Source organism: Hippopotamus amphibius, chromosome 1 (assembly GCF_030028045.1).
Source record: "Hippopotamus amphibius kiboko isolate mHipAmp2 chromosome 1, mHipAmp2.hap2, whole genome shotgun sequence".
In the NCBI taxonomy this organism is placed as follows: Eukaryota; Metazoa; Chordata; class Mammalia; order Artiodactyla; family Hippopotamidae; genus Hippopotamus; species Hippopotamus amphibius.
In genome coordinates, this window is record NC_080186.1 from 54,150,970 (window position 1) to 54,177,818 (window position 26,849).

General features: G+C 36.1%; 1 protein-coding gene across 1 annotated transcript in view; it reads right to left on the reverse strand.

Annotated features, from left to right (window-relative positions):
* Positions 1-26,849, reverse strand: part of BTBD8 (BTB domain containing 8) — an 82,096-nt gene that overhangs the window by 29,265 nt on the left and 25,982 nt on the right. The window contains exons 5-7 of the mRNA XM_057713088.1: positions 12,401-12,490; positions 2,512-2,592; positions 1,098-1,194 (exon numbers count right to left, since the gene is read on the reverse strand). Coding sequence (XP_057569071.1) covers positions 1,098-1,194; positions 2,512-2,592; positions 12,401-12,490 — 268 coding nt within the window. The remainder of the gene's footprint in view (positions 1-1,097; positions 1,195-2,511; positions 2,593-12,400; positions 12,491-26,849) is intronic.

A 26,849-nucleotide genomic window follows, 5' to 3' on the forward strand; every position in this document is an offset into this window, starting at 1 on the left:
GAACAGGCTTGGATCTCCTTCTTAACTTTCACTTGGCTGGGAAGATGGGGGAAGAAGATGAAAGAGAAGGAGAAGTCTTTCACCAGGATTCTTCACTTTCTACAATGCTGAGGACACCACATACTGTGCTCCTTCTTCCAGTTCCCTTATTTATACAGGCTGGAATGAATGGATGATTAAAGGTAGCTGAGGAGTTTGTTTCTCAGTAAATCTTGAAGGGTTGGTAGTGGTGGTAAACCCAGTTCATGACTCTGTTTTAGCGCATGGGGTGATTCCTCAGCTACAACTTATAGAGAAACAGGAAAAGTCCTATCCAACACAAAAATCTGAATTTAAATGTGATTGAAATTATTAAAACAATAATTATAATGCATACTGTTGGCTCAAGTAGCCAATAACAGGGGACTATTGATGTAAACAATTCTTTTAAGATTTTTTTGTTGTTGACTGTAAAAGTAATACATGACCATGGTAGAAAATTTAGAAAATGTAGAAAAGCATAAATAAGAAAACAAAAAATAAGAGAGAAAATTAAAACAATGGAGAATCTAAGAATAATGTACAAAATGGCTTTGAAATGCACAGTATAGTATCTTTCTTTAGATAGTAAATTTACATAAACTAAAATTAAAAACTCAGTACTGTGTTCATATAGCACCTGGGGGAGAGAAGTAGAAGAGAACTATATCCCACCCCAAGTACATGCTATAAAGAGAAGTGGTAGGAAGGAGGAGTGTCCTTTCAGGAAGAAGAACCAAAGAAGCACTGTGTAGCCCTTTGATAAATGGAGAAAGTAACCCTAGTTCCCAACTTTCTTTTTCTTAGTTCCAAACCCTAACTGAAAGTCCCAAATGTATACTCCACCTTTGAATTATATAGGATATTTCCATATCTTTTCAGTAAACTACCACCTCAACTTTACCTTACTTAAAATAATCTGAATTAATTTCTGTTTTCTGCAAGCACATCCTAAGAGTTATTTCTCAGCTAGAGTTCCCATTACTTAAAATGACAATACTAACAAAGTTAAAAATCTAGTAGGTAATAATGGGTGACTTTAACCACTGGGTAAAAGATTTCTGAGACTCAATAATTACCTTCTGAAAGAAATTACAGTAATCTCTTCTTAAAATATAGATTGCTACTTCTTTTAATCCTTCTAGTCCATACATATCAGCCATATTGAGTATCTGACTAAAATCAAAAATAGATGCACTGTTAATTCTTCAATTTAAAAACCAAGGCATAATACACAATAATTCCTTGATAATATATAGTTTGTTTAGAAAAAAGAATAATCTTAATTGTTTTAATTCTAACTTTCTACCCAACATAATAGATACTCTACAGATTATTAAAAGGACTTAAGTCAAAACTTGAAAGCACTGTCACTTGATTTGATTTGTGGAGAATAACACAAAGTAAATAGGGAGATGTTTCAATCAAATTCCCCTCATATTCTCAGTGACATATACAGCAAAGCCCAGGAAACTGCTTCGAAGGCTATAAAAGTCACAACTCTTCAAAACAAATATAAATAATAAAAATTTAGGGTTAGGGCAATTAACTAAGGCCTATAATATTAAAAAGGCCTACAAATGACCATAAGATTGGAGATTGCATCCAATGACTCAGAGGGTTTCTGTTGCTTCTTTCAACTGGCAAGTATTTCTGAGTACCCACACATACTTTACGTACTTAGGAAACCCAAAGGCCTTGATACCATGATAAAATTTCATATAGGTTTCCAGGGACAAAACTTCAGTACTTAATCGCTGTGATTCATGATACTTTCTCCCTCAAATCATATTTATTCGGTTTACAACTAAAGGAACTAATGAATATTTAAAATTAAAACAGCAACCTTCATTTAGCTGATGTTAGAATAGCAAGATAGATTTAACTCTCCAGTAGGATTTTAGCAGCTTAGATGGCATTTTACCATAGAGTACTAAAGAATCAAACCACTGTTAATTTTTTTTTTTTTTTTTTGGCTGCATTGGGATCTCAGTTCCGGGACCAGGGATCAAACCCATGCGCCCTGCAGTGGAAGTGTGGAGTCTAAACCACCGGACCACCAGGGAAGTCCCATTAATCTTTAGGATGCCTATATTCTCAAATTAATTTTAGGGTTTTTCTCCTTTTCTTTTGACATCCTAAAATTAAAAAATCAGGTAGTAAAAAAATCATTTGAAATTTGATAAAAGTTCAATTAATTTTATAAAAGCCCATCATTTATTTTCCAAAACAAATATTAAGTTTTTCTAACATAATTTAAGTCTAATAAAGAGTTTTCTTAATCTTATTACTATGAGTTGCTAGATCATCTTTTCTTCTAAATAAGGTGACTTACTGTTTTTAGATATTCCCAAAATACACACAAGATATGGCAAAATAGATAATAAAAATGAAGCTTCTCCTTCACTGACACTTTTAAACATAGCTCAACAAAGCAGAAGCCACAAAATATTAATACTTTTATATTTAAAATCACTAAAAAATAATACATACCCAACATTAGCTTTGTCTGGTAAGTCCAAAGTTCCTCCATATATAAAATGTATCATAACATTCATTTCTACATGGCTTATACTGAAAAATAAAAAGAAAAATAAACTCAAGTCCAGAAATAATTAAGATTTAACTGATATCAATGATACATTCTATTTTCCCATAAACTTTTAGCCAAGATAAAGTTCTAATCTCATTTTTATCTGAAGAATATATTCTTCAAATAACATCCATGAGGTATGCCATTAATTAAAAATGAAGTATAACTGCAGCTATGGGTTTTTATATGTTATAAAATGTTATTAGTATATTATAAAATAATTGATTATTTGTTGGGACCTTCCATGACAGACAAAGTTAGAAAGAACTTAGAAGTCATAGTTCAACCTCTGGCTCATTAAGAAATCCTCCTAAGCATCTTCGACAAATGCCTCTGGTCTTGCTTAAAGCCTGAGATGGACAACTCTATTCACTAGAAAGATTCTTGTTATGCTGTACAGAGTTCTTAATTTGTAATACCTATTCAGTTGCTCTAGCTCTGCCAACATCCTTGTTTTACAGATTTAAAAGTAAGACATGACTTAAGAAGTAGTCTGAAATGATAATCTTTATGTCCCACTGACTACTATATCTCAAACTCTAAGTTCATGATTTCCTCTCCCAACACCCAAATTTAGTCTTCTTTCTGTTATTCTTATTTCCTTCATAGCACTGTTACAGGACTTCTTGCATCTTGTCCCACCCTCTATTCCTCTGTACCTCTGTACCCCTCCAAACTCCAACAGATAGCAAAGATGGACAGCAAATGCCTTTCTTCCTCATCACCTCTTTCCACAGGTTGAGCAGAGAAGGAGAAAATAAATCAAATTACTTTTTTTAAAATAAATAAATTTATTTAATTTATTTATTGGCTGCGTTGGGTCTTCATTGCTGCACACGGGCTTTCTCTAGTTGCTGCAAGTGGGGGCTACTCTTCATTGTGGTGTGCAGGCTCCTCATTGTAGTGGAGCACAGACTCTAGGTGCATAGGCTTCAACAGTTGTGGCACACGGGCTCAGTAGTTGTGGCTCACGGGCTCTAGAGCACAGGTCAATAGTTGTGGCGCACAGGCTTAGTTGCTTTGTGGCATGTGGAATCTTCCCAGAGCAGGGCTCGAACCCATGTCCCTTTCATTGGCAGGCAGATTCTCAACCACTGCACCACCTAGGAGGTCCCAAATTACCTCTTATCTAGAGTTGATCCTGACCAGTGCCCAGTGGTTGTTGGATAATTCCCTCTCCTTGGTACAGAGGAATAGAAGGTGGGACAAGATGCAAGAAGTTCTGTAACAGTGCTATGAAAAAATAGGAATGACAAAAAGAAGACTGAAGAATAATAATCTAGATGCCTAAGTCAGAGCTGGAGGTTCATCTTAATTCTCTCCCTTATTATATTCTGTCAGTTTACATCTTCAAAATTTTCTTGAATTCAGCCTCTGCTTTCTATTTCCCTCTTTCACTGCCCTGGTTTAGCCTCTCAGTTTCTCTCCTCTGTACTATGATAAAGTATCCTCTCGCGTGGGCTTCTTGCCTGAAATTATCTCCTTGCATCTTATTTCCCACATTGCTATTTGAGTGACTTTGCTAAAAACCCTTTAAGAATTCTCCATAGCACCTAGGGAAAAAGCCCAAATTCCTTAGTTTGGTATACAATGTTCTTTATCATCTGATCTCTGATTCTCTCTCTCTAGCAGCTGTTCCAAGGTAAGTAAACTACCATTTCCTATACCTGAACTACTTATAATTCTTTATACATCTATGCCTTAGCACATACTGTTCACTCTGCTTAAAATTCTCTCCCTCTCTACTTATGTCATCTTTTAGACACTGAAATCACTGAATGTTAAACATAAATAATTACTAACATTGATTGAGCATTTATTATGATTCAGTCACTGAGCTAGCTAATAAGCAGTATGAATGCCTTTAGCTCATTTAATCATTAGAACAACTCAATGGTAGATATTATTAGTCTCATCTTACAGATGAAAAAATTGAAGGTAAGTAACTTGCCCATGGGGGCAGGTCCGGGGAAAAAAAAAGTAAATTGCCCAAGGTCAAATGGCTAGTGATGCATTGGATTTTTTTTTTTTAGAACTTTTATTGAGATACAGTTAACAGATAATAAACAGCATATATTTAGAGTGTACAGTTTGGTATCCCAATCTCCCAATTCATTCCCCCCCAACCCTCCCCGCTTTCCCCACTTGGTGTCCATGTGTTTGTTCTCTACACCTGTGTCTCTATTTCTGCCTTGCATTTCCTCTTTCATAGTTGTTGGCATTTGCCTTATGTGTTGAGGTGCTCCTATATTGGGTGCATATATATTTATAATTGTTATTTCTTCTTCTTGGATGGATCCCTTGATCTTTATGTAATGTCCTTTCTTGTCTCTTGTAACATTTCTTATTTTAAAGTCTATTTTATCTGATATGAGTATTGCTACTCCAGCTTTCTCTTGATTTCCATTTGCATGGAATATCTTTTTCCATCCCCTCACTTTCAGTCTGTATGTGTCCCTAGGTCTGAAGTGGGTCTCTTGGAGACAGCATATCATATAGGTCTTGATTTTGTATCCATTCAGCCAGTCTGTGTCTTTTGGTTGGGGCATTTAGTCCATTTTCATTCAAGGTAATCATTGATATGTATGTTCCTATTACCATTTTCTTAATTGTTTTGTTGTTGTTTTTGTAGGTCCTTTAATTCTCTTATGTGTCCTGCTTAGAGAAGTCCCTTTAGCATTTATTGTAGGGCTGGTTTGGTGACGCTGAATTCTCTTAGCTGTTGCTTGTCTGTAAAGCTTTTGATTTCTCTGTCAAATCTGAATGAGATCCTTGCTGGGTAGAGTATTCTTGGCTGTAGGTTCTTCCCTTTCATCACTTGAAATATATCATGCCACTCCCTTCTGCCTTGCAGAGTTTCTGCTGAGAAATCAGCTGTCACCCTTATGGGAATTCCTATGTGATTTGCCATTTTTCCGTTGTTGCTTTTAATAACATTTCTCTGTCTTTAATTTTTGTCAATTTGACTACTATATGTCTTGGCGTGTTTCTCCTTGAGTTTATCCTGCCTGGGACTCTCTGCACTTCCTGGACTTGGGTAGCTATCTCCTTTCCCATGTTAGGGAAGTTTTCAACTATAACCTCTTCCAATATTTTCTCAGGTCCTTTCTCTCTCTTGTCTCCTTCTGGGACCCCTATAATGCGAATGTTGGTCTGTTTAACATTGTCCCAGAGGTCTCTTAGGCTGTCTTCAGTTCTTTTCATTCTTTTTTCTTTATTCTTTTCTGCATCAGTGATGATCACCATTCTGTCTTCCAGGTCACTTATTCACCCTTCTGCCTCAGTTAATCTGCTATTGGTTCCTTCTAGTGTATTTTTCATTTCAGTTATTGTGTTGCATATCTCTGTTTGCTCTTTAATTCTTCTAGGTCTTTGGTAAACTTTTCGATATTTGCATCCAGTCTTTTTTCAAAGTCCTGGATCATCTTCACTATCATTATTCTGAATTCTTTTTCTGGAAAGATGCCTATCTCCTCTTCATTTAGTTGTTTTTCTGGGGTTTTATCCTGTCCCTTCATCTGGTACAAAGTCCTCTGCTTTTTCATTTTCTCTATCTTTCTGTGGTTGTGGTTTTCAGTTCTGCAAGACGAAATACTGCTGATACTGCTTGATCCTGCTGTCTGCCCTCCTGTGGAGGAAGCTATCTAGGAGGCTCGCAGGTGCTTCCTGATGGGAGGGACTTGATGCATTGAATTTTAAATCCAGGCAGACTACACTGGGATTTTGGAATTTAAATCCAGACTCACTCACACACACTTCCATTATCACATTTATCAAACTGACTGGTAATATCTTTGTTTACATATTTATTTCTCCTTCTAAACTGAGTTCTGTGAGGGTAGGATTTGTGTCTTATTTACCCTTGCATCTCTAGTAGCAGCAGAATGTCAGCATTGATTCAATATCCCCAGAATGAGAAGAATTTCCTTTCCCCACATAATACTGGAGCTCTGCAGTGGAAGCAGGGTGGGGTTAGGGCTGATAAGACCTTCACAGTTTGTTAAGCATAGTATTTAATGTCTGCTAAAGGAACAAAAGGAGGAAGGCAAGAAGAAAAGAAATGGAGTCCCACAGGGTAGGACCTAGGAAGGTGTCTGCTTTGATTCTATGGCCTTAAATAATATATGTTCAATAAATGTTTAATGAATATTTAATGAATAGCTTATTAGGGTAGTTACAAGTATCTCCCAAACCTTCAGAAGGAATACTGAGTTGAAAGCATATAAATATTTTTCCATTTACTTAATAAACACTTACTGGCCGCTACTATGGCTAAGTACTGGTTTCTGTTGATTCAAAATTCCACATCTTTAATACTTAGAAAAAAGTCAGATCTCTAAATATTTATATACATGGATATGACAAGACTTAATCTCAGAATAATTACGCCATATTATCTATAGTCTGTTCATCTAAAACAGTAGCATAATTATTAGATTCCATGCACTTTTCGAGAGCCATTCTCATCAGTGTTAATGAGGACTGACCATTTATGCTGAAAGAATAGTTTCTTCTAAGACCTGACATATTTAAGCAAAGGATAATACTGACTAAGTAAAAATAAAAGGAGTTTTATTAAAATAAACAGCAAAATCTAGACACTTGAGCTTATATATCAATATATATGATAGCTATAAAAACAGCAAGAAACTGTTTTCCTGCTGTCTTGACAGATGTTTTACTAAACTGCATTCTCATTATTGTAAGTCATTTGTATTTTTTACTAAAAGTGTTTATAAAGACATGATCAATTGACCTGGAAAAGAAAAAAGAAAAAAACACCCTCACAACAAATTACTGCAATAGCCCATACTTTAAATGGAAAGATTTAAAGCACTATTCCCATTTAAATGTAATCAGAATAAAATCCTGTAGGAGACAAAAACATTACATATAAGAGTTAGAAACAAGAAAAGTCTATGAGAGGATAGAGCTCTAGGATCAGATATAACATGCGCCCAGTCTAAAACCTCTGTGCTTTATGTGTGCTTCCTAAAGTTTCAGGCTCCTATGTGTGTGGGCTAAGGTAATATAGGGCCTCATTCACTCATTCATTTGTTCATTTACAGTCAGTATTTACTGAATGATAGGCTCTCTTCTAGACCTTGAGGATACAAGAAGCTTATGTTCTAGAGAAAGGACATGGACAATAAATATGTCAACAAATATAGAAAGAAGATAATTTTAATAGTGAAAAGTGAAGACAATACAACAGAATAACATAGAAGAGTATAACTGGAGAGTTGGCCGTAGCTACTTTAGGCAGGGTAGTCTAGGAAAAGCCTATAGGCCAGATATACAGGTTCTATAGATTCTGGTAAAGATTTCGGTTTAAGTCTAATTGTGATGAGAAGGATGTTAGTCAGAAGAGAAATATGATCTGACTTATATTTGAAAAGATCATCCTGAAGGTTCAGAGCAAAACCAAGAATCCCGCAAGGGAGATGAGGAAATCCAAATTTATGCTCTGAAGTCTCATGCCACCACTGAAAGACTTTTCTGTTTACATAAAATGGAAACAAGTACAGTTTCCTTACAGAGATATTGGCTGTGGTTCAATTTCCAGCACAGGATGTGGAAAATTTCCCTCTTCCTCCACCAAGAGAACTTCCTTCCAACTATATCCACCTCCCAACTCTGGGACATGGGTAGAACTAGGATAATAGGATTCTACTATTCCTACCTCAATTTACTGAAGGCTGTCCCTCTTAAAAATATTATGTGTATTACATCTTTGAGCTACCAACTCTAAACATTTGGTTCTTTTCTGTAAGGACAGACAGGATTTCAATTCTAATCTACTGCAGAAAACATCCTGTAGATATGCAACAGTGGCACAGTCCCAAAAGAGGCTGCTGACCAAGCAAAGCAGGCATTGCTGTCCTGGTACTAGAAATGGCCCTCACTTGAACCCTTTTCTCTCTAGAAAATGAGAACAATTTAGGGAAAGAAGAAAAATATTAATGAGCGCTATATACTATGTACCAAGCACTATGCCAGGTTTTTCCTTTCAACAACCTCAGGAAGCTTAGGGAAGGTAAGCAATATCCCTAAAGTCATGTAACAGTTTAGGACTGGAGGTAGGATTTCCTATAAGGACACCAAAGTCCATGATCTTTCTACTATACTACACAATCCATGGAAACATCTACCCAGGTTTACAATATAAGTTAACGTGAAAAGAGAATTTGTTTTGTAGATTATTACATAAAAATTCCTAAAAGGTGATTTTTTTAAAAAGTAAAATTCCTAAATCCCCTTTAGTCTTCCTACAGCTTTATACACCATGATACTAATAACATTTTAGGTGATAATTTGAGACAGTCATTTAACATGTGATACAAGAGGGGAAAGCAAAACATATTGTGTGATGCTAATAAAAATAAAAGATGTAGATAAAACCCAGAATCTGTCAGGAAATTCTCCTTTGATTTTAGCATTGGAAAACCTTTTTATATCAAGCAAAATAAAAGAGTCAAAAAGAAATGTATCCTCATTTCCAATGTGCTAGGATTAGAAGTGAATAAAATGATTAGGAGTAAGCCTCCACTGCTGAAATAGCAGCTCTGGGTAAGACGATCCACTAAGGAGTAGAGCCTTGCTTACAACAGAGGTGAATGGAAAATACTGCAAGAGGAGTGAGCCTAATCATTGCTGGCATTGCTACAATGTACAGCCTACTTATTTGTAATGACAGTTTGAAACAAATTTGGCTACTTCTGTTTGGCTTTCCCTTGAACAAACCACTAAAGTTGGTCAGTAGCAGTCAAGCCATATTATAAGAGGAGATATTTATCCATTACCTCCATCATAATGAAAGAAGGAAAATTACACGTAGTGGAGTAGAGACCAATAGTTATACCACTACTTCTATCTTATCTACTGACCTCTTAATAGACTTCACCTTTAAAAGCCTGTGTGTTTTCAGTGTTTAATCTGATCACTCACGAGTGTTGATTAAAGACTGTCTTTATTCCTATAGCTAAACTCAGAGGTCATTCTGAGCAATATAGAACAGATAAAAATAGAGCAGCTCTGGTTGAAGATGTGCCCTTCTCAAAAGACTTTCCCCTCATATCCCAATCCCATGCCATGTATTCCCTAACATACCTACCAGAAACTTTAGGGTCCTATGGGAAAATCACTGATTTAAACAGTGGAGAAGATCAGTCTGAGCTAGCTCAGCAACATACACCAGTGGGAAATTTTGAATTTTTTCAGTGACTGTGGTGGAATGGACTTTGAATTAAGAATCAACAGGGACTAGAATTCCTAGGTGGCGCAGTGCTTAAGAATCCACCTGCCAATGCAAGGGACACGGGTTCGAGCCCTGCTCTGGGAAAATTCTACATGCCAAGGGGCAACTAAGCCCGTGTGCCACAACTATTAAGCCTGTGCTCTAGAGCCCGCGAGCCAGAAGTGTTGAGCCCATGTGCCGCAACTATTGAAGCCCACGCACCTAGAGCCTGTGCTCCACAACAAGAAAAGCCACTACAATGAGGAGCCTTTGCACCACAATGAAGAGTAGCCCCCGCTCGCCACAACTAGAGAAAGCCTATGTGCAGCAACAAAGACCCAATACAGCCAGTAAATAAATAAATTAATTAATTAAAAAAAAAAAGAATCCACCTGCCAGTGCAGGGGACATGGGTTCAAGCCCTGGTCCAGGAAGATTCCACATGCCATGGAGCAACTAAGCCCGTGTGCCACAACTCCTGAGCCTGTGCTCTAGAGCCCATGAGCCACAACTAATAAGCCCAAGTGCCACAACTACTGAAGCCTCTGCACCTAGAGCCCATGCTCCACAATAAGAGAAGCCACCACAATGAGAAGCCTGCGCACTGCAAGGAAGAGTAGCCCCTGCTCACTGCAACTAGAGAAAGCCTGCATGTAGCAACAAAGACCCAATGCAGCCAATAAATTAATTAATTAATAATCAACAAACATGTAACTTATATTCAGCATAAGCACTTATTTACCAAGTAACCCCTGGAAGCCATTTAATTTATCTGATCTTGTTTTTACTCACCTATAATATGTGAATATACCCACTCTCTCAAAGACTGATTCTAAAAATTAAAGGGCATAGTAAGTTTGGAAGAAACCTAGAAAATATGTGATGTTATTGTAAGGTATTATCACTGTTGAGGACAGAATCTATTTGGAGAGGAACAAAGGTATATGTAATAGGTATCAGATAGTAAAAATTGTTAATAAACATATAAGCAACTAAGATTTCTTCTAGGAAATTAGACAAGTGTTCTCTGTAAATTACTTTCCCCTGTTGTCGAGTAAGGTCCAATGACCATAAACTTCTTTTGAACTTTATCTCACTACACAGAATCACATGATTTTTAATAAATGCCAAAAAGTTGCATTCTGAGTCAGACTAAGTTATTTCTCCATTTAAATTTTTATTGAATTAAGTTTTAATGAGAGTAGATTGACAGTTTTAAAAAATAATGTCTAAAACATCTGAAACACAGTCCCTGGACACATTTCCAAAATTACACTAGAGTGATTATCCCTAGGATTGACACACTTGGAGAAATTTTGGCCTCTGCTAGCATTATCTCTCTGCCTATATTCAGCAGATATTTTAAATTTACCATACAGGAAGAGATCTTATTGGTAAGATATATATATCTTTCAGGTTGTTTTTTTCTTTCTTTTTTCTTTCTTTCTTTTCTTTCTTTCTTTCTCTCTCTCTCTCTCTCTCTTTCTTTCTTTCTTTCAAAGGGATACCATGAGGGAATTTTTTTTAATTAATTTATTTTCATTTATTGGCTGTTTTGGGTCTTCATTACTGCATGTGGGCTTTCTGTAGTTGCAGTGAGCAGGGGCTACTCTTCCTTGTGGTGTGCAGGCTTCTCAGTGAGGTGGCTTCTCTTGTTGCAGAGGCTGGGCTCTAGGCCCGTGGGCTTTAGTAGTTATGGCTCACGGGCTTAGTTGCGCCACGGCACGTGGGATCTTCCTAGACCAGGGCTCGATTCCGTGTCCCCTGCATTGGCAGGCGGATTCTTAACCACTGCGCCACCTAGGAAGTCCCTGGTTCATCTCTTAATAACTGTCTCAGCAGTTTATATAAACTGCCACCAATTGTGTAGATTCACCACGGCACCATCATAGGTCTTTGAAATCCACACCTATCCAAATTATTCTTTAATAAAAAAACTACCTATTACAGACTATTTGTGTTTCCCCACCCACTCAAATTTATATATTGTAGCCCTAACCCTTGTGTATCTATATGGAGATGGGGCTTCTAAGGAAATAATTAAGGTTAAATGAGGTAATAAGGGTAGGGCCCTACCCTGATGTGACAGGATTAGTGTCCTTATAAGAAGAAACACCGGAGAATGACCTCTCTCCTTCCACCTTCCTTTTACCTCCCTGCCCCCAGCCCCATGCACTTAAAAAAAATGTCATTGGAGCACACAGTGGAAAAGTGCCTATCTACAACCCAAGGACGCAAGGTAAGAACTCCTACCAGACACCAACCTTGCTGGCATCTTGAGCTTGCAGAACTGTGAGAAAACAAATTTCTGTTGTTTAAACCACCCAGTTTGTGGTATCTTGCTATGGAAGTCTGAGAAGACTAACACACTATCTCTATTACTAAATGATCCCAACTACCTCTCATTTTCACAAAGTGTGCTTTGCTGAATTCCACCACATGAGAAACATTTCATTGAACATACAGGGAAATCAGATTCATGAAAAGTGCTTTGTATGAAGTACTATTTGCAATCATTTGCAGTCAAGCTGCCTTGTAAAAATTATGCTTACCCTTGAAGAGTAATGTACTCTTGGGAGCTTTCAGCCCAACAGCCACTCAGCATCGCAGCAAAATAACTAGATCTGGCACTTAAAATGGCTCTAAAGGGAAGAGGAGGAAAAAACACAGGCAAACATTTATGCACAATGCAAAATGTAATTTTTTATGAAACGCTTCATCTTTACCTCTTAAAACATGATAACAATCTATTTGTCTTATTTGTATTCACTGGTAGATTTTAATAATACAAATTGTAATCCTATACTTATACCAAAGTATTTTGATTGCTTGATTAAAACATTAATTCCAATGTCCTTTTCATCTTTTTAATTTTTTCTCTTTTTTTTTTTTTTGGCTGCACTGTGCACTTGCAGGATCTCAGTTCTCTGACCAGGGATTGAACCTGCGCCACAGCAGTGAAAGCCCGGAATTCTAACCACTAGGCAACCAGGGAGCTAACATTAATTTTTTTCTCTTGAAAGCTCTTAAATTGTAGTAACAATTTCCATGAGAAAGAGAGTAATAAATCATTTACACATGGAGAAAGTAAAGACCAAAGAGACTAGAACTCTAAAGGTCCTAAGTTCCAGTTCAGAACTCACCATAATTATGCTCAAAAATAGCTATCTCTTAAGTTTGAGAAAAAGGAAAGATATTTTCTTTTGAATGTCCATTCTATCTTCTCAGATAGAATGTTAATTCATCCATTCTTTAACTCAACAAATATCTACTGACTTCTATTCTGTGCTAGGCACTACTCTAGGGAATGTAACAGTAAATGAAATACAGAGAAAATGTGAATATTCTAGTGGAGGTTGGGATGGAAGAGTGGAGGGGGAGAGGAAAAGAGAAAGACATTCCTGGCAATGGCTTACTAGGTTGTCTCAAACCAACTCTCCTGCTGATTAGCTTGGAAAGATGGGCAAAAAAAAAAAAAAAAAGAAAAAAATATACATTTTTTTAAAAAAGAAAGAAAGCATGATTTGAAGGCATCAGAAAGCTACTGTGGTGGTAGCTTTTGAGACAAGTTGTAAGAGAGAAGACAAAAGAAGTGATCCAAGTATATTTTAGGTACCTTTTTCCATTGAGGCAATTGTCAAACCTGAAAGCAAAAGCAATGGTTGAGAGGCTAAGAAGCTGAGCATAGCTTCTGGTGTTCTTCACAGGCTTAGAAGCACACAAATTGGAATCTGGGATCCAGCAAAGAGGAGAGACTTTGGTGGATGCCCCAGGATTTCAGTTGTACTCTGAAAGTCTACACCTTAGGAAGAATAAACAGGAAGTAGACAGGCCCTTATTAGAACTGAAGTCCAGCTTTGAATGAGCTCAGTTCCTTGACTGGATTAAATTGATCTGCACCTAGCCTAAATGCTTGCCAGAAGCAAAAGGAAATCTTGTCTTCATTAAAATTACATCACCCAGAGTAATCAAATTATTTTTATAAATCTTCAATACAATGTCCAAAGATAATCAGGCATAATAATGAATAACTAGAAAATGAAGGAAAAGAATTTCATTTACACTATTAGCAAAAAAGGTCAAATACACAGGAACAAATGTAACAAAAAAGTGCAACACCTCTACATTAAAAGCTATAAAACATTGCTGAGATAATTTAAAAAGACCTGACAGAGCTAAACCGTGCTCTGCACTGGTGGTGCAGTGGTTAAGAATCTGCCTGCCAATGCAGGGGACACAGTTTCAATCCCTGGTCCAGGAAGATCCCATACACAGTGGAGCAACTAAGTTCATGTGCTACGACTACTAAGCATGAGCTCTAGAGCCTGTGAGCCACAACTACTGAGTCTGTGGGCTGCAATTACTGAAGTCCACACACCTAGAGCCTGTGCTCTGCAACAAGAGAAGCTACTGCACTGAGAAGCCCTCGCACTGTAATGAAGAGTAGTCCCTGCTTCCCATAACCAGAGAAAGGCCCACGTGCAAGCAATGAAGACCCATCACAGCCAAAAAAAAAAAAAAAGATACATGCACCCCAATGTTCATAGTGGCACTATTACAATAACCAACACATGGAAGGAAACTAAGTGTCCATCAACAAATAAATGGATAAAGAAGACATGTTATTTACATGTGTTATTTACACACACACACACACACACACACACATACACACACACACACACACACAATGGAATATTACTCAGCCACAAAAAAGAATGAAATAATGCCATTTGCAGCAACATGGATGGACCTAGAGATTATTATACTAAGTGAAGTAAGTCAGACAAAGACAAATATTATATGAGATCACTTACATGTGGAATCTAACAACAGTACAAACAAACTTATTTACAAAGCAGAAACAGATTCACAGACACAGAAAACAAACTTACAGTTACCAAAGGAGAAAGAGATGGGGGATAAGTTAGGAGTATGGGATTAAAAAATAATAAAATAAAGGAGAAAAATCATGCAATCATCAAAATAGATACAGAAAAGCATTTGAAATTCTTATGATTTAAAAAATTTAAGACAGACTTCTTAGGTGGCTCAGTGGTTAAGAATCTGCCTGCCAATGCAGGGGACCCGGGTTTGAGCGCTGCTCCAGGAAGATTCTACATGCCTCGGAGCAGCTAAGTCCACACACCACAACTATTGAGCCCGTGCTCCACCCACGCACCTAGAGCCCATGCTCCACAACAAGAGAATCCACTACAATGAGGAGCCCATACACCACAATGAAGAGTAGCACCTACTTGCATCAACTAGAGAAAGCCCATGTGCAGCAACGAAGACCCAATGCAGCCAAGAAATTAAATTAATTAATTAATTAATTAATTAAAAAACTTAGGCAATTTCGATCTAAGTTCCAGAAAGCTATTTTGTATATATTGACAAAGTGATTCTCAAATTTATATGGAAAGGCAAAGAACCTAAAGTGGCCAACACAATACTGAAAAAGAACACAATTGGATGACTCATACTACCTGATTCCCAGAGTTACTATACAGTTAAAGTACTTAAAATAGTACACATTAGTGACAGAAGAGACTCATTGATCAATGGAATAGGAAGGTCAGAAATAGACCTACACAAATACAATCAACTGGGTTTTGACAAAAACCCAATGGCAATTCAATGGAGAAAGGATAATCTTTTTAACAGTGGCCCTGGAGCAACTGGACATCCGCATGCAAAAAAATAAATGTAGATACAGATCTTATACATCACACAAAAATTAACTAAATATCTCAAAATGGATCACAGATATACATATAAATATAAAACCATAAACTTCTAGAAGAAAAGATAGGATCTTGGGTTTTGATTATGAGCTTAGCTATAACATCAAATGTATGATCCAAAAAAGAAAAAATTGATAAGTTGGACTCTATTAAAATTAAAAAATTTTGCTCTATAAAAGACACTATTAAGAGAATGAAAATCAAGGCACCAATTGGGAGAAAGTATTTGCCAATCACATATCATATGAAGGACTTCTATGCAAAATATACAAAGAATTCTTAAAATTCAACAGTAAGACAACAAATAACCCAACTTGAAAATGAACAAAAGATTTGAACCAAAAACTCTCAATAATATACAGATGGCAAATAAGCATATGAAAAGATTTTCAACATCATTTGTCATTAGGGAAATGAAAAGTGAAACAACAATTAGATACCAGTACATGCCTATCAGAAAAACTAAAATTCAAACAAACAAACAACAAACAAACAAAATGAACAATACCAACTGCTGATGAGGATGAGGACCAAAAAGAACTCTCATTCACTGCAGCCAAAATAAATTAAATAAATAAATAATAAAATTTAAAAATTTAAAAAAACCCCACAGAACTTTATAGCACAAGTGAACATTAACATATGCTAATTAAAACAAGAACACTTAGAAGGAGGTCAGGGGATCCCAGGATAAAATGCAGACTGTGACAAAAGAACCTAACTGTATTACAAACGTATGAAATAACCTCATTGAAGGGAGTAGGAGAGAAAGGTACTGGACTAAATAACTTTGGAAATGAGTACAGGCTGTATGAATAAAGGCAAAGGATCTGCGTAGTATAAGCACTGTACTCTAGTTCGTAAAGCTATTTCCCATGCAGGTATGGATTAATAATTCTGAAACCACTATACATGAAAACTGGAACTGAATAATTAAGTATTAGATGTTGGATGATGAAAGCCAGTTTCTCAACTGCTATAGTGGAAGATTATAGACAAGCAAGGAGGTAGGACTAGGATGATCAATGTGTTAGTGTGATTAGTTTTGGAGATCTCAGTATGAATTCATTTTTAGCTTAATACAAATAAAGATGGGTTCATATAAAAATATCTATAGATACATACATATCTGAAGGTTAATATATACACATATATTTCCTTGCTCTTTCAGCTGAGAGGACCTAAAAGAAATAGCAACAAGCATACCTGGTGTCCAAATAGTAGTTTCTAATACCATTAGAATAAAAGGAAACAGGGTTCACTAGAGAAATGTTAGATTCTAGGACAGATGAGTCTAAAGTATATTTTAGGGCTTCCCTGGTGGCACAGTGGTTAAGAATCCGCCTGCCAGTGCAGGGGACATGGGTTCAAGCCCTGGTCTGGGAAGATCCCACATGCCGTGGAGCAACTAAGCCTGGGCACCACAACTATTGAACCTGCACTCTAGAGCCTGCGAGCCACAACGACTGAGCCCACGTGCCACAACTACTGAAGCCCACATGCCTAGAGCCCATGCTCCACAACAAGAGAAGCCACCTCAATGAGAAGCCTGTGCACTGAAGAGTAGCCCCCACTTTCCACAACTAGAGAAAGCCCGCGCAGCAATGAAGACCCAGCGCAGCCAATAAATAAATAAGTAAAGAAATAAATTTTAAAAAAGTATCTTTTAGTGTCAGAAAGTAAAGAAATGCTACACACACACACACACACACACACACACACACACACACACACACACACAAAATGATGGGGGTTAGGATGTCAAGAACCAATTGAAGGAGCTCCCATAGCTAAAACTGGAACAATTTTAGCAAAAAATAAATAGGCCAAAATACAAGATAAACCAAATTATGAACCAACGTACAAAAATGAGCCAAAGTACAAAATAAATATCCATGAGTCTATGCTGACTTACAGAAATGACTGAATAAATAAAGAGGGGAGAAAAGACAAATTTCTTATACAGAAGAATGTCAAATAATTTAGGTAGATACTATTCCCTCAAGAAGGTGGACCATAACTCCCCATCCTTTAAGTTGGGCTATACATGATGACTCCCTTCCAGAGAGTACAGTATAGAAATGGCAGATGGAGGAGAGAGGAGCAACTTTACAATGCAGAAACCAGACAAAAACTACCATAGCCAAGTAATCAATGTTAACACAGACAATGGTAAGTCATGCTGATTACATGTACTCTTGAAATGATGTAATGAGAATGGCAGATTATCTTTGTGAACTTCCTCCCCAAAACTCATAACCCATTTAATCATGAGAGAGAATCAATAAACTACAATTGAAGGGCATTCTATAAAATACTTGCCCAGGACTCCTCAAACTGTCAAGGTCATCAAAAACAAGGAAAGTCTGAGAAACTATCACAGCCAAGAGAAGCATAAGGAGACATGACCACTAAATGTAATGTGGTATCCTGCATAGGATCCTAGAATAGAAAAAGGGCATTAAGCAAAAACTAACGAATTCTGAATAAACTACAGACTTTGGTCAATAACAATGTCTGAATATTGGTTCTTTAATTCTAACAAACATACTATACTAGAATGCACACATAAGATGTTGATAATAGGGCACTGTGTGTGGGGGCATATGGGAATTCTCTGTACTCTCTTAATTTTTCTATAAATTTAAAACTGTTCTAGGGTTTCTGCTTCCTCCCATGAAAGATAACAAGTATGGGACTTACCTAACATTCATTAACGAAAGTGAATAAAATGTGACACTGAAAAAAAAAGGCAGTACAGAACTCTGATCCCTAAGAGAAAGGAAACAAATGAGATAAGCCCTACAATCATAATACTTTTCTTTCCGGAAACAATTAGATCATGGCACGGGGAAGAGAAACATAAGGAGAGCCTGGTTGTCTTGCTGAGTTGAGAAGACAAATATGGGAACTTGGGAAAATGAGTCAGCTGGAATTTATGCGGCACAATACAATAGAAGAGGAAGTTATGAAGAAAAAGAGCTCCAAAAATTAGAGGAGGGATCCCGTTGAGCCTCTGTCTGAATATAATCTGAGCACACATAGGGTAAAAGTTCATGAAACCGAGCAAAGCATAAAGGTCAGGGAGCTATAAGCCTGTTCATACAGGGCTGGCAGATCAAGTTCCTTCTGGCCAGGAATGAATACTGATCTCAGATCCCAGAAGGGTCACACCTCAGTGGAAGAGCTATCCACCCTTCAGAGCAAAGGCTACTTTAGAGCCACCCTAAGTTTAAAAACAAATCTCCAAAAGATGAAGATGATCCACAATAACTTAATTACCTGCTAAAACAAATTTCAACACTTTTAAAAAAGAGACAAAATTTAAACACTCAACAGCATACTATTTATAATGTCCAGAATCTAATAAAAAATTATCAGGTATGTGAAGCAGTAGCAAAGTATGAGCTACAATCGGGAAAAATCAGTCAATAGAAATAGACCTAGAAATGAAAGAAATGATGGAATTAGCAGACAAAGCATTTTTAAATGCTATTGTAGATATGCTCAAGGATTTTTAAATAGGAACGTAATGAAGAGATCTTTAAAAAAAACAGACAAAACTTTTAGAGATGAAATATATAATATCTGAAATGAAAAAACAATTCATGCATGGACTTAAAAGATTAGATACTGAAGAAGAAAGATCAGTGTACCTGTGTACATAGCAATACAAATTATCCAAATAAGACATAGGGAGGTAAAAAAAAAAAAAAAACAGTTTAAAAAAAGGAGCTTAATTGAGTTTGGGACTATCACAACATAGTTGGACTGCCAACTATGTTGGGAAGGAGCTAGAAAGGAGAAAAAGAAGAGGATGGTAAGAAAACTTGAAAAAAATAATGGTTGTAAAATTTCCAAATTTCATAAAAACTACAAACCCACAGATCCAAGAAGCTCAATTAATCATAAGCAGAATAAACAAAAAAAAAAGGACAAGGTATATCATAATCATTGCTAAAAACTAAATATAGAGAAAAAAATTTTAAAGCAGCCAAAGAAAAAGATACATCAAATACTGACAAGCAAAGCTAGACGTGATCACAGGCTTCTTGTTAAAGCCAACAGAAGCCAAAAAAAAAAACCAAAAACAAACAAACAAAAAAATGACATTATATCTTTAAAGCACTGAAAGAAATAAAAACCACCAACTTATAGTTTTGTATTCAGCAAAAATATCTTTCAAAAATGGAGGCTAAATGAAGACTTTTCTAGACAAACAAAAGCTGAGAAAAGTCACTGCCAGTTGAACTCTCTTACAAGAAATTTAAAAGAAGTACTTTGGGCTGAAGGAAAATTGTAACAGATATAAACCTGGACCTACACAAAAGATTGAAAGTGCCAGAAATGGTAATAGTGGGTAAATATGACTTTTTCCCTCATTTTTAAAAGATAATTATTTGAAAAATTAATTACAATTTATAGTGGGGTTTTTGAGTATATATAGAGTGAAATATATGACAGCAATAATACATAGGACAGAAGGGGGAATATGTCCTAACATTATACATAAATATATATAATATTAATTGAAGGTAAATGGTAATAAGTTAATAATGCATATTGCGAATCCTAGAGTAACTACTAAAAAACCAAAAACAACACACACACAATATAGCTAATATGCCAATAGTGGAAACAAACTGGAATTAAAAAATTTTTTTACTCAATTAATACAAAAGAAAAGAAGGAAAAAAGGAAAAAGAAAACAAAGAAAAAATAAAAACAAATAAATTCCAACACATTAATAACTACATTACCATAAGTGCTCTAGATTCTCCAATTCAAAAGCGAGATTATGCGAACAGATAATAAAAGAGCAAGGCATAACTATATGCTGTCTACAAGAAATTAATTTTAAACCCATTTAAAATACAAAGACAAAGAGAGGCTAAAGGTAAAAGGATGAAAAAACATATACCATCTAAATGCTAAGCATAAGAAAGCTGGAGTGGGATGCTAACTAGACTTATTGTGATGATCAGTTCATTGGGTTAAACACCTGAAACTAATACAATGCTATATATCAATTATACTTCAACTTTTAAAAAAGAAAGAAAGCTGGAGTGACCCTATTAACATCAGACAAAAGACTTCACAACAAGGAATATCACTTGGGGTAAAGACTAATATTTCATAATGAAAAAGGGGTCAATTCAGCAAGAGGAAATAACAATCCTAAATGTCTGTGTACCAAATAACAAACCTTCCAAATATATGAAGCAAAAACTAATAGAACTGAAGGGACAAGTAGACAAATTTACAATTATATTTGGAGACATCAACATTCTTAGTAATTAACAGAACAAGTAGACAAAAAATCAGTTAAGGATATGGAAGACTTGCACTAAACGCAGCATGTCATCCATTTGCATCTAAATAAGACTTAAAAAGCATCTGAGGCTTAAACAATTACCCTGCCCTTAAGACAGAAACTTAGAAAACATTTCTGTTTAATTCAGATACAAGCCTCAGTTTAAAAGACAGCATGGTGTACTAAAAATCTTTACCAGATTTTTCATTTTTCAACACACTCAAAACTATTTTCTCTTTTTGACTAAATTTAATCTCAACTGACAAGGCTGCTTCTGGCTCTGTAGAGATGCCCTAATTTCCCCCTTGCTCTTGCTTTATAGTACATAGCTATTCAATACTTCCTGATTGTAGCTGAACTAGATTCACTACTCCAGGCAGAATAATGGCCTGGATTACTCAGAGAAACTCTAAAGAATTTTTCACTAGAACTATTTTTTTAAGTACACTTGCTCCAAGAATATATATATTTTTCCTTTTAGTTCAACATAACTGACTAAGGGTTAAACCCAAATTGGTGAACCCAGACTTTCTGACACTGTCACCATTACCCATTACACTTCGAAAATATTTTAGAGAACATAAACTTTAAAAAAGGTAGGTTAGTTTTCTCTTGCCATCCATTTTGACATACACTGACTACAGCTTTCATAGGATTAACCTTTCCTAAGTGAAAAAATGATTTGTGAAGTATAGTGAATGCCCTGTTATCTGGTACAATGAAGACTGGTAGTTGTTTGGTTAATCAAAAAATTAGGAGAGAATTTTATTGGGAGATTGGGATACCAAATTGTATATATGGTATCTGAAATATATGCAGTTTATTTTATGTTAACTGTATCTCAATAAAAGTTCTTAAAAAAATTAGGAAAGAATTTAAAAAATGATTTGTCTATATCATAATCATTTTATTCTAACTTAAAAAACAAATATGACCATAAGGCCAATCTTTATTTTTTTTAATGTGGGTTCACTGATTGGAACCTCCTATTTCTTGCAAAAACTATACCCATATACCCTGTCTATGATTTTTAGTTCAAACTTCTCTAAAGTGAAGAAAGAAATTTAAAACTTCTATGAAGCAATCTGAAGTACAGAATCATTTAAGACTTTTATAATTTCCCCTCAGACTTTTCTATTGTTTTATCTAAACTGCATTCAATAGCTATTTTATTTTATTTTTTAATTTATTTTTTATTTTTTGGTCATGCCACATCCCACATGTGGGATCCCAATTCCCTGACCGGGGATCAAACTGGGCCCCCTGCATTGGAAGCGTGGAGTCTTAACCACTGGACCACCAGGGAAGTCCCTGAGTTCAACAGCAATTTTAAAAGTGCCTCTCCTTTATTAATCTTTCCAAAACATTTACTTTAGTTTTCACTGGAACAACAATTCTTTTCATATTTCAGGTATCATTGGTTTATATGATATGTCATTAAGTCATGCTATCAAAATAGGAAATTCAGATGGCATCAAACAGGTTTGGGAATAACCCCAAGTGACTCAGGAGACATAAACTCAATGATAGGAATGGAAATGTTAGAGGCATGCTAGAGAATGGCATCCTAGCCTTGAGAGTTCTGCCTAACATGTCAGCATGTTCTACAGAGAACATCTGAAGAGCAGTTTTAGTCATGTTCAGTTAAGGAGCTTCTACTGTAGGTGACCTGTCTCCTTTTAGGCACCCAGTACCTCTGACTTTGGTTCCCCACTGTAACATCCCTCAAAGGCCCACGGTACCAAAGAATCTCATCTCTTTTCTCTCTATTGTTCTCACATCTAATTTATTATTTTAAACCTTTTAAGTGGACAGGGTTGACTATTTATCATTAATAAAGTAATTAATATTAAGATGCTCATAACCCACTATATTACATGGTAATCTGGAATTTTATTATAATTATTTCATTAAAGCTTCCTGGCAATCCTAGTCAGATAGGAAACAGCAAACTTTTTCTGCAAAGGGCTAGATAGTAAATATCAATATAAATACATTAGGCTTTTCAGGTCCCTGTTGCATATTCTTCTTTGTTGTTGTTGCTGTTGTTGTTTTATACAAAAGAAGACACTGACCAGCTTTGGGTTGGGCCACAGTTTGCCAACCTCCACTATAAGGTAAGGTAGAAAAGGCAACAATGTGCTTCCCTCGCAGATATCTAATATATACTTATAGCAACTAACATTCACTGAATGCTTACAATGTGCCACAGTATCGTGCTAAGTGCTTTATGTACATTATCGGATTCCATCCTCACAGCCATCTTACGCTACAATCACTATCATTTCTTTTACAGATAAAGAATTTAAGACTTGGAGAGATTAAGTAACTTCTCAACAACTAATAAATGGTACAATCAGAATTTAAACTCAGAAAGACACCCTTTTGAATTACTAAACTATATATTTCTGAAAAAGTTTTCAGCTGATGGACTCAAGAATATATAGCTAATTAGTTATATGGCGCAGACTAGGACATTGATCTCCTGACTCAGTGCTGATTTACTAAATATATAGAGAAATCTACATTTTAAAGGGAGATTTGCCAGCATTTTAACCCCATGAATGAATGTCTGATGGTATAACATCAGGCACTGAAAAAAAAAAGGTATTTTGGAAGGGATAGGAAGGGATATAGGATCTTAAGTGTTACAAAGCTAAAATAAGGAATCACTGCCCTGCTTTTTCAATAAAGCAGCACAAGAGAATCTTAATTATAGAATATTGAAGTGCAATAAATAAATTAGTTTAAACAGATTCAATTTCACTCAGAAAACATTAGAATCATAATTAACACTATAAAATGGGAGATCAGTAACGGAGTGGATAAGGTAGGTACTTAGAGGTAGGCTAAAGATGACAGGAGGAAATACAAGTAGAGAAATGCCCAATATACAGATGGTATTCATCTGGTGATTGAGAGCAATTCAGGCAAGAAAGTAATGTTACAGAGATCCACAGCAGGAGTAATGTGTTGTAGTGCTCCAGGAAGCAATACTCAGAAAAGTAGTAACATAACTAACAAATGGGGGTCCATGAACTCTAATGGGTCCTTTTATTATAACCTCTCTCCCTCCAAATAAAAAGAGCTCTGTTTCTCCTTTAAGCAGAAATATTGGAGATAAGCAAGAACAAAGATGTAGGAAGGGTGGAGAAGTTATGCTTTGGAGAGGGAAGGGCCTGTGTAGAGGCAGAACAGTGTAATAAATGTGACTTTCCCTGGAGGCCTACTGCTATCCCTTTCCTCCCTGGACAGGGGGGAAATGCAAGTGATTCAAATCACATTCCTCTCCTTGCCCCACTTAAGTAAAGGACATACAGGCTGTTGCTGCCATCCACACAGAAGCTCATATCAAAGGCCTATTACCTGGATGATGCTAGCAAACACTTACATGGTACTTACTATGTGCCAGGCATCGTTCAAAGTACCTTAAATGCTTTTAGTAATTTAATCCTCATAATAACCCTATAAGATGAGTATTATTATAATCTCCATCTTTGATGAGGATGCTGAAACATAGAATGGTTAAATGACTTCACCAAATTCATTCAGCTAAAGACGGTAGAGCTGGAATTCAAACCCAGGCAGACAGGCTCCATACACAGCCCACACACTCTTAACTACTCAGTTATAAATGACTTCTTTGGCTTAGTTGTGCCACCACAAGCAAGTGATTGTCATCAGATCATCTTGCAGCACATAAAGGGCTCCAGGTATTGGGCTGCAGATTAAGATAAAGGCTGGACAGAGCAACCAGCAACTGGAGACATAATCTTGGAAGAACTGGGATACCAGGAATATTTTTGAAGAAGGAGCTTGAGCATAAGAGAAAAACAGTGACTCAATAAAAGAAACCATCTCTTTACCATACCAGTTTGGACATTAAACTAGCAAGCTAAACTATTCTAAAGTTTGAGACCTAAGTTGAATGTAATTCTGACCACAAATCCTGGTCTTTGTGAGTACTTGCACTGATTGTTAAATATATGAATACGTATAATTAAAGAAGTCATTTTACAAATGGATTTTTAGCCATACCACTAGAATAAATGCTGACATTCATCATCTAGAACAAGAAATAATTCTGAAAGTTCTGTTGCTGGGCAGTAGATTACATTACATAGATACAAGCATACCTAGGAGATATTGAGGGTTCAATTGAGGGTTCAATTCCAGACCATCACAACATAGCAAGTCACACTAATATTTTGGTTTCCTACTGCATATAAAAGTCAGCTTTACACTATACTGTAGTCTATTAAGTGTGCAACAGCATTACATATATACCTTAATTAAAAAATATTTTATTGCTAAAAAATGCTAACCATCATCTGAGCTTTCAGTGAATCGCAGTAGTAACAGCAAAGATCACCGATTACAGATCACCATAACAAATGTGAGAATAATGAAAAAGTCTGAAATATTGTGTGAACTACTAAAATGTAACACAGAGACAAGAAGTGAGCCAATATTATTGGAAAAAACAGTGCTGACAGACTTGCTCAATGCAGAAATGCCACAAACTTTCAATCTGTAAAAAACACAATTATCTGTGAAGTGCAATAAAGGAAAATGAGGTATGTCTGTGTTTTCTGAACTACTGACATAATATTCTTTGAACTGAATAAGATAAATATGTACAGAGAGATGTTTAAGTTTGGAAAAGGAAAGTAATCTTAGGATTTAGAATTTGCCATTTTAACTCACATAAGGGCACAAACAACAAAGCAAGAAAACTTAAGCCAGATCTTCCTGAAACACAGCCTCAGGAAATTGTCTTTCTAGTTAATATAAATTTATTTTTTATTTGTAGGTGAACAAAATGAGCCAGAAATGTGAGCAAGAGCTGTCCCAAAATATAAACCTAATATTCTAGATCCAGCTCTTAAAACGGTCCACTGTCAGGCAGTACACAGGGAGAAGCCAAACACAGACACTGTTTGAGGATAGACAAATGGTCACAGAGTCTTGCTTTCCCTGTATGACAACAATAGCCTTAGGGCTCCAAAAGTCAAATTTTGCTAAGATGCCCATACGGTTTCAAGAAAAATCTGGCACAAAATAAAATCAAAGTAAATTAATTTTAAAAATAAAATTGTGGTGTCCCCCTACCCTAACCAAAAAGAAAGGTGAGTGTGTGCGTGTACACATGCGCCCATGTGCCCACGCGCATGCACATGCACCATCTGGGGATATATATGTTTCCTAATGTGAGAAATACATAGCCATCACATGGAAAATATATAAATAAATCTGTATCACACTCTGTATTTTACTATACATAATGCAGATTTCATAAAAAAAATAGGAAAATGTGTACATATATTTACAAAGCATATGTTCCTAGAAAGAAAATTTCAAATTCTGAATGGTAGTCTGATGGAAACTGGCAATCCTAGAGTTTAGCAATGTCTACAGTTTGTTAACTGGTGAGACCAGTATGATTTCTGAGAGTACAAACATCACTACTATTTGGCTTGGTGGACTTCTGTAATCTAAACTCACTGCTAATTTCATTAAGGGCTGTGCACCCTTGAACCTACAAGACTGCTTCTTGCCTCTGCAAAAATAGTCTGGTTCTTCCTCTTCCGCAGCACCAGAATAGCTTAACATTCTATTTGAAACACAAAGAGGCAGGGAGGAGAACTCTGGGTTCCTCAGCTTTCTGATTGCAGTTCTAGTCTGTTGTGAGGCCCAGCTGTACCTCTTTCCCTTGAGTTCCAAGAAAAAAATATCTGTACTTTTTATTAACATCTTTTCTTTCTTTAAGCTGATTTTAGTTACTTATAAAAAAAAGCCTGACCAAAACAGGCAGCAGGCTTTCATTTAAACTCTAAAAGCCCAGAATGTCTAAGCAATCCAATTCTACAGCAGAATAATGGTTTTTAAAATGTACACTGAAATATTAAACCTCCTAATCAATGCTATTCATGAGAATCA